The sequence below is a fragment of the Mytilus trossulus genome, chromosome 3 (assembly GCF_036588685.1).
Source record: "Mytilus trossulus isolate FHL-02 chromosome 3, PNRI_Mtr1.1.1.hap1, whole genome shotgun sequence".
Taxonomy (NCBI): Eukaryota; Metazoa; Mollusca; class Bivalvia; order Mytilida; family Mytilidae; genus Mytilus; species Mytilus trossulus.
The window spans coordinates 43982665-43997911 of record NC_086375.1 but is presented as its reverse complement, the minus strand read 5'-3'; the positions used below and the strand labels follow the sequence as shown (position 1 = coordinate 43997911).

The 15247-nt window shown below is 31.0% G+C and overlaps 1 protein-coding gene across 4 annotated transcripts in view; it reads right to left on the bottom strand.

Annotated features, from left to right (window-relative positions):
• The window catches only part of LOC134711561 (UTP--glucose-1-phosphate uridylyltransferase-like), a 35207-nt gene that overhangs the window by 15415 nt on the left and 4545 nt on the right, over positions 1 to 15247 (bottom strand). The window contains exons 1-2 of one of the 4 annotated variants that reach the window (XM_063572213.1): positions 14295 to 14443; positions 6296 to 6310 (exon numbers count right to left, since the gene is read on the bottom strand). The exons of 1 other annotated variant lie outside the window; for it this stretch is intronic. In XM_063572213.1, coding sequence (XP_063428283.1) covers positions 6296 to 6310; positions 14295 to 14324 — 45 coding nt within the window. In that variant the 5' untranslated portion in view covers positions 14325 to 14443. Of the gene's footprint in view, positions 1 to 6295; positions 6311 to 9284; positions 9403 to 14294; positions 14444 to 15247 lie in introns of those variants that run through there. 2 more of the 4 variants (XM_063572216.1, XM_063572217.1) reach the window with 2 other exon arrangements.

The following is a 15247-nucleotide window of genomic DNA, read 5'->3' as shown; positions in this document are numbered from 1 at the left end:
TGAATCATTACAGGACCTTATATGACAATAGCTTTGCAATTTTATCTATGGCTCTCCACACAATGACACATTGAGCTTAAACGAATGAACTCTGTACAGTACATGTAACTAAAAAGTACAGTGAAACCTGACTAAAACTAATGCTGCATAAACCGAAAACCTGTATAAACCAAACATGTTCTTAATCAAATTGTATACGTTGTGAACATATTAAAACCGAACACAACCTTAAGTCCCTAAGTGGTTCGGTTTACAGGGGCAGGTCCAGGTAAGGGCGTAATTGGCGTACCCCTTTATAAAAAAAAAAAAAAAAAAAAAAAAAAAAAACTACCGTTGTAATCTGCTAGTATTGTATTGAATAATAGTAATTTATCAACCTTAACTGATGTAAGGGCATGCTCGACATTATTTCCAAACATCATGAAAGTTCTCTTCTTACTTGCTTTGACGAGCGTCACGTCAAGCTCTACCGAAAGAGCTAACTCATCCCTTAAGATGATCAAGAATGATTTGAGAAGCACCATGAAGGAGGATCGCCTAAATGCTAGCTCTGCTTCTTTTATATGTTCACAGAGACATTAAACTTGATTTTGATATATTATTGCCGATTACGCCATGAGAAATCCACGTAAAATGGTTCTAATGAATCCACTCTAGTAATTCAAAATGAGAGTCCGTCAGTATTTTTCTGTGTTCATTTTAGGTTTTGCGTCAAGGTTCATGTATACTAGAAATATGTATATTTCCACATTAAAGCAATACTCAGAATGAAAGAACTTTATTCTTCAGTGTTTATTTGTCTTGTATCATGTGTGTCGTTCAATGAAACCCGAACTTAATCAAAAATAGAGGAATTACTTCATAATTTGATGCTAAATTGTTGAAATTCAGGAGCTTCTGAGCTTCCCCATGGACCCTCAACCGTAATAACGCCTCTCGTTCATAAAATCCTGGCCTAAGAATTGAAATGTTAAGTAACTCCTTATACCCTTGAGTTTGGAATTTCTCGTTATTGGTCTACTGCTTTTAAGATCCATCCAATCATTTTAATATACCATAGACAATTAATGGATAGAACTCGGCATAAAAAATGTCACACCCTGACACTTTAACTATAAAATATACATGCACCAAATCAGGAACCGTTACATTAGTGCAATTCTCTATTATTTTATGTTTTTAAGCCAAAAAAAGGTCCAAATTTTTTTTTTATTCTACGCCCCCCCTTTCAAATATCCTGGACACGCCCCTGGTTTAAACAGGTTTCATTGTATGTAACTTCGTTGAAACTGTTTACCTCTGCATATATTACTACATGTGAATTTACATATATTTCATGTTTTAATGAATATATGAAATTTTTTTGTGTTTTAGTGAAATTATTTTACAAAGTTGTAACATTTTCAAACCACAATCACCAGGGATGAACACACAGACAGAGGTGTATCATCACCTAATTATGTATAACAAAAACATTAAATTTAAGTTCATGAAATTTAAATTTATAAAAAGCTAATTTTACATGTAAAAGTTTATAATTCTTTAATTTTTTGTAAATCTTGTGGTATTTAAACCTTTCAGTGTTATATTGATATGTATGACATGTACAAATTTACCATGTAACAAGTTCATATTAACTTTTTTTTTTAAGAACATGTAAACTTTTAAGACTTATTCATTGGATTATGAATACATTTCCTTGGTAAGGTAGTGGAAAATTTCTGCAACTGTAGAAGTCTTTTCTGACTTTTGTTTTACCTCAAAGAAGATTTAAAAAAAAAAACAGAATTAGACATGTTGTTTACAGTATATGCTGCAGTTAGCTGGCTGTTTGCTGTAGTCTGGTGGGTCAACAATGTATTCGTTTTTGATTAGGTCAGTTTATCTTTAGTGGAAGGTCTGAATGATATGTGGCATGCCAATGTGATAACATTGTCATTTCCATGGTGATTATTTGGCCCTACCCACTCAGTCATGGTCTATTGAGTTAGAAAATTTTAAAAAGTTTACAGGTTATAATTTGTGATTATGTCAGTCTACTGGAAACCTAGTGGTATGCAAATGATATTTTGAAGGGGGTCTCATTGGGGGGGGTTCTGATCCCGGATCCCGCTTAGTGTTTTGTCAGATTCCCGCATCCCGCTTACACTGTGTACGTAAGCAATTATCATTTTTTTGTAATTTCCCATTTCCCGCTAGACTTCATTTCCCATTTTCACTGCACAATAATTTGACTTTCATGTGTCACGATTAGACCCCAATAAGACCCACTTTGAAAGCATTTGTATTAGCATTGGTGCATCTCATCTCATATAGCTTATTTTGCCCTGTCCCCTTAGTCATGGTTCATTGACTTCAAATGTTTTCCATAGTTTACATGTTAAAATATTGCCATTTTAATTTCAGCACTTGCATTATACCATTAGTACATGTATCAAAATTACATAAAGGTAAGATATATATTTGTGTCAACAATTTAGTAGTATAAAGTTTTTCTAATCTCTAGCTTCATATAGGCTATTTCCTCTATAAAATGTTTTATTGTTAATGTTTTATTGTATCAATGAAGCTATAAAAAATAAAGACTGAATAATGTTAATAGACCAATATCCCTGAACTGTGAAGGACACAAAAATTAAAATACTATGCTGTCAAAATTGGTTTTACTGATTCTAATAAATATCTGCTTCAGAAACACAAAAGCTTGGAAAGAAAAAAAACCAGGTTGAGAGCATAAAAAGAGAGTTGCAACCTAAGGTTTAAGTAAATTAATTAAACTTATTTAATGGAAATTAGCAAAGAAAATGTATCATTTATGTCATGCCAGTACCAATACACTGGTTACAGGGCACATGGTACACTCAGGCACTGAGTAAGTCCACCAGTAGTGGTAACAACCAAATGTTGGTAAAACAACTGTGATTCCTTTTTACTTGAGCGCAAGATATATATTTCTTATATAACCATGGTAACTATGGAAAGTCAAAATTCATTAAAAAAAAACATTGAGAGCAAAAAAAAACCCAAAAAACATTAACAAATAAAATACATGTAGAACAGCTAAAGTGAACTTATGGCATTGCTCATTGTTGAAGGCCATTTAGTTGCCTATAGATATTAACTCCTGTGTTATTCGTTCTCTTGTGAAGAATTGACTCATTTAAATATGCTGAGGAAGTTACAATCTGAGTTAAAACTCCATTGAAATAAGACATATCACTGTTCATTTCAACAACTGCAAGCCTAACAAATCCTGTTGAATCTGTGTGGTTTCTTTTGAAAAACTGATGGTTGCATAAGGAACTTCAAATGTTCTGACACCTGCCACAAAAATTGCTCATCCAGAATTAAACCCAATCTAAATCTGTAAATGTTTTAAGTATGTGTGACTCTATACCAAATGTGTAATCAAGTGATATTTTCTGTCAAATTAGTATAAAGTAACATAGTTATTATTCTTAACATAATAATTCCATACTTGAATCAATTTCTAGAATAGATACATTATGTTATGTTGACATTTGTTATTATCCCATAAGATGTGACATAAAGTTGGTAACAGAATTTCAGCAGCTACACTGATCACTTTCAATACAATTAAAACCATAAACTTCATACATTTATAGAAGATACCACTAATTTCAAAATTGAAACCTTAAAATTTTGAATCTTTTCAACTTTTCACTTTAGTAGCTTTAAATCTTACATAATCAAATTTCTATTTTCAATTCTGTTACTGAAATAATTCTCAAATCAACTTACCTCATATAAGTTAGTAAACAAGAGCCTCTCAAGAGCCTGAATCGCTCACCTTAATTTTTTTGGTTAAATCTCTCATCAATGATTATTTTGGCTTTTCAATTTATTTAAATGTTCTTTGAATCGTCCTATTTTCTTCAAAAGCAAAAAAAATAATCATTTTCGCCTATATTCTATTTTAGCCATAGGAGCTATGTTTCTTGACATACAAGGAAATAAAATATAAAATTTATACTAGATACTCTGAAACTCATTTAGCCTAAGTTTGGCTGAAATTGATACATCAGTTTCAAAGGAGAATATTTTTTAAAGTAAGTCAACATGATGAACAAATTGTGAAAAAACTCTTTAAAGGGCAATAACTCCTTAAGGGGTCAATTGACAATTTTGGTCAAATTGACTTATTTGTAGATCTTACTTTGCTTAACATTTTTGCTATTAACAGTTTATCTGTATCTATAATAATATTCAAGATAATAACCAAAAACTGCAAAATTTCTTAAAAATCATCAATTCAGGGGCATTATACCTGCAAAACCAGTTACCCGATTCGGCTGAAAATTTCAGGACAGGAAGACCGTGACCTAATAAATACTTTAACTTCTTGTGCTATTTGCTCTGAATGCTGGAATTTTGAGATATAAGCCAAAAACAGCATTTTAACCTGTGTTCTATTTTTAGCCATGATGGCCATGTTTTTTAACGAGATAGAAAATAAAACAAAATCTTTATTTTATACACCCTACTGATCATTCAGTTGAAGTTTGGTTGAATTTGGTTGAGTAGTTTTAGAGGAGAAGATTTTTTAAAGTTGGCAAATTTGATGAACAAATTGTGAAAAATTGTCATTAAAGGACAATAACCCCTTAAGGGGTCAATTGACAATTTTGGTCATATTAACTTATTTGTAGATCTTACTTTGCTGATCATTTTTGCTGTTTACAGTTTATCTTTATCTATAATAATATTCAAGATAATGACCAAAAACTGCAAAATTTCCTTAAAATTACCAATTCAGGGGCAGCAACCCAACAATGGATTGTTTGATTCATTTGAAAATTTCAGGGCTGATAGATCTGGACCTAATGAACATTTTTACTACATGTCAGATTTGCTCTAAATGCTTTCGTATTTGAGATATAAGCCAAAAGCTGCATTTGACCCCTATGTTCTATTTTTAGCAATGGCGACCATGTTTGTTGATAGATCAAAACTTCGGATACAATTTATAAACTAGATACCCTAAGGAACATTCAATTAAAGTTTGGAAGTATTTGGCCTAGTAGTTTCAGAGGAGAAGATTCTTGAAATAGTTTACGACGACGACAGACGACGACAGACGACGACAGACGACGACAGACGACGGACGACGACGGACGCCAAGTGATGGCATAAGCTCACATGGCTATGCCATGTGAGCTAAAAATGTATTTAAATTGAAACTGTTTTTTTCTGTTTTTAATAATATGATTTAAAAAGAAAAGAGTTAATTGGTGAAACAAGATATACAGCTTTTCACTTCTTTACAAAAGCAACCTTTCTTGTATAAATATATACATTTTGATAATATCAATAAATATACTGTATATTATTTCTAGCCTATGATATAGTAATGGTGTTCTTTTTTGTCAAACATAGAGTGTCTCCCATTTGCAAGTATATTTGTTTTCATAATTTCATAATCAGAAATGTATATAAATGTCATATTGCAAGTATAATTCATCATTAAAATTGTCCAAATCAATAAAATAAAGGTAACCTGCAAACAGTATCAATAATTTAAAAAAAAACATCCCGGAAAAAAAAAGATTTATCATTTTTCTCCTCAAATACAAACTTGAAGGTAAATAAGAAGTCTATGTATAAAAAAAATATTACCTTATTTTAAAATCCAAATATGTCATATATGAATATAGCACAGAATTCAAATCAAAGTTGAAAAATATAAAGATAAAACTTAAAAAGTAACAATTAGTTTTAAATAATTTTTTCTTTGATTTACTGAAGATTTCTTTACTTTTTTTCTGTTAAACTTTTATGAATCAAATAACTTTGTGTGAACAAAATACATTGCAAAATATATAGTAATAATAATCAAAATATCCCTTATATAATTACAAGTGGTTAAAATGTCTTGAGAATTTACTGGCCAAGAAATATATCGTTTATATTATTAAAATTGGTGAATCTCATTAAACAATGCCAAAGATTAACAATTTCCTAACCTGCATACAAGTGATGAATTATTTTCCTAAGAAGAAATTTATTAAAAATCGACAATTTACTCTTTAACATTTTTACTATTTCGACTATCTGTTTGTTTATAACCCTCTGAAATTACAACAAGTGAACAAGAAATCTATTTTCAAATTTTTAAATTGTCTTGCAAATGGAAGTATTGACCAACCAGAATCCCTTGCAAATGTGAGATAATCAATTTCTACTAAGCATAAAGCGTGTAAAAGTAGAGAGTCCTCACTTTTTAAGATCTGAAAAATAAAATGTACATAGCACCTACGCCCACACAATGACTTACCTCTGGCCACTGGAGCTGTTCAAAGAAACTTTTATTACTGTTCTTTATTTTACTCATACTTTTTTTATGAGGAGGAAGTATAACTAGAGGCTCCAAAGAGCCTGTGTCGCTCACCTTGGTCTATGTGAATATTAAACAAAGGAAGTAGATGGATTCATGACAAAATTGTGTTTTGGTGATGGTGATGTGTTTGTAAATCTTACTTTACTAGTCTTGCTGCTTACATTTATCTCTATCTATAATGAACTTGGCCCAGTAGTTTCAGTGGAAAATGTTAATAAAAATTTACAAATTTTATGAAAATTGTTAAAAATTGACTATAAAGATCAATAACTCCTTAGGGGGTCAATTGACAATTTCGGTCATGTTGACTTATTTGTAAATCTTACTTTGCTGAACATAATTGCTGTTTATAGTTTATCTCTATCTATAATAAAATTTAAGATAATAACCAAAAACAGCAAAATTTCCTTAAAATTACCGATTCAGGGGCAGCAACCCAACAATGGGTTGTCAGATTCATCTGAAAATTATAGAGCAGATAGATCTTGATCTGATTAATAATTTTACCCCATGTTGGATTTGCTCTAAATGCTTTGGTTTTTGAGTTATAAGCCAAAAACTGCATTTTACCCCTATGTTCTATTTTTAGCTGTGGTGGCCATCTTGATTTGATAGTCGGGTCACCGGACACATTTTTAAAACTAGATACCCCAAAGATGATTATTGCCAAGTCTGGATTAATTTGGCCCAGTATTTTCAGAGGAGAAGATTTTTGTAAAAGATAACTAAGATTTACGAAAAATGGTTAAAAATTGACTATAAAGGGCAATAACTCCTAAACGGGTCAACTGACCATTTCGGTCATGTTGACTTATTTGTAAATCCTACTTTACTTAACATTATTGCTGTTTACAGTTTATCTCTATCTATAATAATATTCAAGATAATAACCAAAAACTGCAAAATTTCCACAAAATTACCAATTCAGGGGCAGCAACCCAACAACGGGTTTACCGATTCATCTGAAAATTTCAGGGCAGATAGATCTTGACCTGATAAACATTTTTACCCCATGTCAGATTTCCTCTAAATGCTTTGGTTTTTGAGTTATAAGCCAAAAACTGCATTTTACCCCTATGTTCTATTTTTAGCCGTGGCGGCCATCTTGGTTGGTTGACCGGGTCACGCCACACATTTTTTAAACTAGATACCCCAATGATGATTGTGGCCAAGTTTGGTTCAATTTGGCCCAGTAGTTTCAGAGGAGAAGATTTTTGTAAAAGTTAACAACGACGACGGACGACGACGGACGCCGGACGCAAAGTGATGGGAAAAGCTCACTTGGCCCTTCGGGCCAGGTGAGCTAATAAAAAGTAACCTCACAAACTTAACTGCTAATAATCAACTGATCTAGAGTAATGAACAGTTTATAGTCTTAAGAAAAGTCAAACTATGTACAATTTAATCCTTAAATCATATTGATGATTAATTTGAAACAGGACTTATTATTATTTGTATGTTAGTTTTTGTGTCAGTTAGTAAAAACGACTGATTATGATATACTAAATAAGAACAAACATTAACACTTCCTTCAGCAATTTTATATGTAGTTCCCATCATTTTGCTCTATCACATTTGCAAAGGTGAATGTATTCATAAAATAATTTCTGAGAAAAATCTTGTGTGGCCTACTATGGTAAAAACAACTGTTTAACAGCTCTTAGTAAAAAAAGCCTTTTATGTTAACATACTTTTCTTTTTTTACTTTTAAACAAGTAGCGACTGTAGTGTGGGATAAAGTAAAACATATTTGACATTATATATAAACCAAATGTTCTCAACTTACAAATTAGATGACACTGAAATATGAAACTATGATGATAGGCCACAATAACATAATTCTTCGGCTTCTCAGTAGAAAACAATAAAGAAGAAAAATATTTTAACCATATTTCCTTTCATCATTCTTTTTCTCTTTAATTTTACCTGTCAGAGATAAAAAATATATGTGGCCTTACATTTTTTATTCAAAAAATAATCATTATAACTCTTTAGTTTGAAATAACATTTTTTTTAGTTAAGTTTAATATGGATCTTTTATAAATAGGTACCTTTTTTTAATAATTCAATAGCGATAAAATAGATGTTTAATGCAGATTTTAACGATTTTCACAATATTGAACAAAACATATTTGTTCACTTTGCTATCATATCACTCTGCCAATAAATATAAATGATGTAACAGATATATACTTATTAAAAATTCAAAGGTAATGATTGTACAAGGTGTGAGATGATACTAAACGTCTATAAGTCAATACACAAATTGATCCTGTTTTGCTTTTCTAACAAACATTTCATGCTATTTACTAAGGATGTCACAATCCATTTTGGTGGCTTCTTAGCAGTGTGTCTGCATCTAAGCAATGTTGATTTTTTGTTGGAAAGTTTGGGAATTTTAAAAGTGCAAAAACAATATACAAACAGTGTTGATAAAAAATATCAAATTTATTGGTACTCACTTTGAAACAGGGGTAAAGGTCCAAACCAAGCTGGCATTATATATATTCTTTATTGCCTCCAGGAGGAGAGTGAAAATAATGAACAAGTTTCTAAAGCTTGTACAAATATATTTGATATTTTCCAACAATATTCATCTAATGCATATGTATTTTTCAACAGTATGTGACTAATAAGCCACTAGTCCTATACCTGAGTAAAAATTGATGCCTGCCATTGGAAATTTCTGATTTGGGTTAGTAGCTGAAAAACTTTTTAGCAGACTGATACATAGTGCGCTGAATGGCAATTTAAAAAAAAAAAAAATGAACTCAGACAAATCAAAAGAAATGAGGAAGTTTTTATGAGACAAACAGGCTAAACTATTATCATGTTATTGAAACAATTTTCAGATATTTTCAGTGTTTTTATAGAAATTTGAAAACATCGCTACAAAGTATAATATACAACAAATTCAAACACTTACAATCAACGATGACATTGTTCATGGAAACGTCAGCATAAATATACTCCATTAACAGCTGTCTCTACTGTTACTTTTTTTTTAATGGTGAAAACATTTAAACAACTTATGTTTACCTTTGGATGACATTCACAGGGGGAAAAAGATGAGATAAGATAGAGTTTGAAAAAAAAAAACTGTCTGGCATTTTGTATTAATTCAGCAGTTTACATCAGTAAACAATGCATAGCCCATAGCCTAAGCCACTTGTCTCAAGATTTTTTCCCCCTTAAAACCATAATATAACATGTTAAGGTATATATATACTAAAAAAAGTTGGAGACAAGTGCCTGTGAAAGAGCCATTAAGAATATTTTTTTTTGGTTCACATGTACAGCTTGATATTTATATAATCCTCAAGCATCTCCTCATAATGTACCATCTAAATAGTTGGAAGAAGAAAATAAACTATCTGCTGTAAAATTTTGAATTATAATGTACTGCAAAGAAGATGATTGCTGTGGTCATAAATTCACACCTTTACAACAAGATTTTGACCTTTAACCTTCAACTAAACACAACCTTTAACCTTCAACTAAGCACAACCGTTTAGCCTTAAATCAAAAGGTGATATCCCTCTAACCATGCAGTCTAAACAATGAACTTAAAATCTACAGGCTAGGAAATCAACTTTTGGAAAATTTGATTTAGATTCTGTTGATCTGTAGATATGATAATTATAGGCCTGAGAGCAATTTAACAAGCCTGAGCTGCTGGGCTTGTGAGTTTCAGGAGGAGACTGTGCATTGGGAGTCCCAAAACTATACATTCATCATGAAGAATGTGAAAGTTGTTTATGTGTATGAAATGTACAGCTAAACTCCTATCAATGAGACAACAACCAAACAGCACAAAGGTTTACACAGCCCCTGGTATATCCTACTTTGTATATACATCAAATGCTTCCATGGAGTGCAATTTCAAGGAGGTAAAATGTAAATGGATAGTTATACATATGTCAATTGGACAATTTTTTTCAACTTCTGGTTAACAAAATGTAAATATAACTGATCAAAATAAATATATCAATAATCCAATAATGATAACACCTATCATCTGCTGGATTTTTCATTATTTGTCAGTTAAATAAAGGCTATAGATATAATTAAAATGTGACAGATTGTTGGATACCTGAGAAATATATGAGTGTTATAATTTTGCTATGAAATACGTGGACAATGATTTCACAACAAAATTTTAAGATATGAATTGAGAGCTTGGTTTTTCCCCTTGCTCACAGCTCATGTCTGTACACAATTTTAATTTAAACATTGAGAACTGTAGTCTTCAAAATAAGCAAAGGACAACAGGATATGTCCTGTAAAAATATTTTTCAATCCTGTCTTTTTTTTGTTAATTTTGTAGTACATTTCTAAGAAAAAATTGAAGAGTAATCAGTTTGATCCTGAAAGTACAATTTCTATGACTGAACCCCCTCATTTGACCTAGTGATTGGTTCTTAACATAAATCAACTGAATTATGCCCGTGTCATAAATTGGTGCAAAATTGCAATACATGTATAAATATGTTAGAAAGTTGTGTGAAATTTAATGTTTACCACTTATTCCTACTATTAACAGATTAAATTACAAACTTTTCTTTAATTCACTGCATTCGATCACTACTTTAAAAAAAAAAAAAAATAATAATTGAAGATTGATTTTTCTTTGTGACAGAACAATTATACGTTTTCACCTTATATTAGGTTTAATAGTTTCTTGGAAAGATTTGTATGCTAATAATTTTCACAAAAGAAATTCATATTATGATGAAATAAATTTTCCAGGAAATGGCTATACAAAAGAGATGCTTTGTAACTGTAGTGGTGCGATTTAAAACTCATTGAAAATGAATTCAAATGAAATCAGTTTTCAAAATGTACACAGGCTTTTTACAATATTTATTTAGAAGATTTTCCTGTTAATATCATACATGATTACATGAAGGACATCTCCACTTCTTTATGATAACTGGTACATTTCTAATTATGTAAAATGAAGAAAACTCAGTAAAGTATTGTGGTAGACCCCTTTCACACTAGGACATTTAGACCAATTGGAAATAGATCTGTTTGCTTTAAATCGATTTAAGGGCTAATGTGAACTCTTTGATTCAATCTATAATCTGTCTAAAACAGAGAGGAAATTAGTTAACCACCTGCATACATGTATGTACATGTGCTTTTTCTTATACCCAATCAGTGGTTGCATGATGTCATATCATATTGTTTTATGTTATTAGGAGACTTTGGTGTCAAGCACAGATCTTAGATAGTCCCTGATTAATTTAATCACAACTCTTTTTAGACAGGGACAATTAATAGCCTTGATATACTGTATAGTGTATAGATACATCATACCCGTCTATTGTTGAAAATAACTGGGTATGTGTTGACCTTGACCATTTGAGACAGTGCGTTCCTACCACTTTATTGATATGTATACATAGGTCTCCTTTTATTCATTCAGTTAAAACTGTTCATATATGTTACTTCAAAGAGGGTGATATCTAATTTACACCATGGTACTACCACAGCTAATGTAAAACGATAGCTTTCAATAAGTACAGAGGGTGACTAACACTCGTATATACTAGTATATGGTGGTTTATTTTAACTCAATGATCGTGAGAGCTGACATGAAGGTTATAATCAGTATGTGTACAATTTTGACAACAACAAGAATGTGTCCTCAGTACACGAATGCCCCACTCGCATAATCATTTTCTATGTTCAGTGGACCGTGAAATTGGGGTAAAATCTCTAATTTGGCATTAAAATTAGAAAGATCATATCATAGGCAACATGTGTACTAAGTTTGAAGTCGATTGGACTTCAACTTCATCAAAAACTACCTTGACCAAAAACCTTAACCTGAGGCGGGACAGACAGACGGACAAACGGACGCACAGACCAGAAAACATAATGCCCCTCTACTATCGTAGGTGGGGCATAAAAATATAAATCAAAACAAATACATGTTTGCAAGACCAATTAAGGGAATACAATTAATAAGCTCTGCTGACATGATCAAAATTAAATTCAAGTCAGTAACGAAAAAGATCATCTTCAACTACTTTTGTTTGCTAGCTGTAAAGCTTTCTTTAGTTGCATACTAAAATTAATATATTAGATTTGGTAAGAATGGGAAACACTTTAAAATCAGTGAGATATAGGCAATATCAGATCTTAAAATTTAAGTTAAATATTTAAAATTTATGTGAGTTGCATTGAATATTCAGTATAATGTATTCACTTTTTTTTCAGCTAGTGTGGATAATTGGTTAATTTCAATTTTAGAGCTAGGATATTGATGCATGTTTCAGTTATTACATTACAGTTAAATAAATTACATCATACATAATATTGCTGACGACATGGGTATAACAATTAATTTAATTCAATGCTTTTAAATTTGAAGTCATAAAAAAATTTGATTTTGTTTGAAGGGACAACACCTTGGTTCATCCATAGTCCAAATATTTAATGAAAAGTTTAAAATAGAATCAAATTACAATATAAATCACAAACAGCCATTTAAGAATTATCCACCAATCCATTAATAGCTTGAAATAATAAACATTAGGAACAAGGATTTTACATGGATTAATACAGGATATTGTTTGCTTTTCAAATTAAATTGCTTCTTGAAAAAAAAATCCTTTATACAAGACAGTGTATATCGTCAGATCATATGTTTTTGTACGTCATATGAATTTATATGAATTCGTATACGTATCATGCATACTTTTTCAATGGAAATTCTGACGTCACAATGAATTCTTAATAGCATGAAAACCCAAAATACGATGATAATATTAACCCTATGTTTAAACATATGTAAATGCTATTATAAATTAAATAAAAATGAAATGGAATATGAAGTTCATAAATAATATTACACATTTTACAAGGACACAATCTCACATTTAGTGATTTTAAATAGCAAAACAATTAAAAGGAAGATAATTATAAAAGCCAACAATTATTTTGAAAAGGTCAAATATTCAAGTCATATAATAATACATGTACATGGCAGGAAAATCTCATTTCACTGTCTTATTAACCTCCCCTCACAGACGTCTTTGGTGCCACTACATTATATATGTGCCCTCTTGAGCCAGGAGCCTGTGGTTAAGAGGTTGTTGGTAGCTGTCTAACATATTTTTTTGCCACTTAAAGTTATAGCTTATTAAAGCCTTCTCTTTCTTGTTTTGACTATTTTACCTTTTGTCATGTGGGGAAAGAGGGGGGGGGGGGGGGGGGGATTACCAATATACCAAAATATATGGTCAAGCATTTAACCTGTCACAGAAAACATATAGTGACAAACAGTTACATAATTCAGCACCCTTCGGTCTCTGGTGGATATCTATTTCATTGATAATTATGCAGGCGCTGATCCAGAGGGGGTTCGGGGGTTGGAACCCCCCTTTTTTTGGGACAATCAATGCATTTGAATAGGGACATGTAGTTGGAACACCCCCCCCCCCCCTTTTGTCCTAGGTTAGGACCCCCCCCCCTTTTTTTTAAATGGGTGGATCCACCCCTGTTATGCCACAGTGCCTTATCACTGTACTTGTATTTAACAGTCAAACAGTCAAAAGATAAGAACAAGGGAACATCTTTAAGAGGGGCATCAAAATGATATTTCTATTTACAATTACATGTTTTACATTGTATATCTTCTCAAAATAAGTGCCTTTAGTCTGTCACCAAAAATACACAAAACACATCTTTTATATGAAATAGCTAGTTGTTGTGCATTTTAAATATTAGGGTATGTAGTGCATTATAATATTATCATTTCACAGAAATTAAAACTCTCTTTGATATTAACTTTCAAAATCATGCATGACTTGTAAATACTAGTTTTACATTTAACATGTTTAAAAACAAAAATCAATTAAATGCTTTAAAATTTTACTTGTTATTTAAATTACATGTAATTTTATATTTATTATTATTTTCTTACCCAATTCTCAGTCATGTTCTTATCATTCATAGTTCTCTCCTACTCCTAACTCCTTACTTAGTTCATGATATGTCGAGAAAAAACCCAAATAAAAGTACTTGTTATTCATTAAACAATCTGACGAGTACACATAGTAATCTTGTCTCAGGTGTTCATTGATTGTTTTGCAATATGGAGTTCAATTTCTATAGTCTTTGTGAGTTTAAATAGCCAAATGGTTTAAAAAATATACCGTAATTCTAGAAATCTGTAGAATATACTAAAATATTCATAAGAATTGTTTATGTACTAAATTGCTGAAGACAAATTTCAGATTTGTATTTTTCTGACTTTTATAAAGCACATATACAGGTAAGTGATGTCAAAGTTGTCATTTGTGAAAATTATGCAAATTAATAATAACAAATGCCTTTTCAAATTTTATTGCTTTTTCTTTTTTTACGTTTTTAAACAAGGAAGAACAAAGATTTTGAAACCTTATCCTTCAAGCATATAAGATAAACAAGAAAAGATGGGGTTGTCTGACCATAAATTACTATTGAAAATAAGAAAAAAAATTAAATTAAAAAATACTGTTCCAGTGTTGGTTTAATTTGTATAATGATTCTAAAAAAACATGCGTCAACATTTAGTTTGAGGTCCAAAGACTTATGATTAAAAAAAGATGTGGGTTACTAGGTATAGTTTGTCAAACACTGTAACCAAATGACAAAACAATCCAAAACATCTTTAAGTCAACAGATCAGACCTACCCTAATCATTAATTCATTGAGAATTTGTTTTACATGTATTCTTCAATACACTTTTTTTCTAAAATGCTCATGCCCATGTCTTAATTCAGCTAATGCAGCAACAGTACTTTATTCACTTTTTTATTTGACATATAATGAAAACAGGTAATATTTACCTATGTAAAAAACTTCAGTGGATGTGACCCATGTGTGAATGATTGG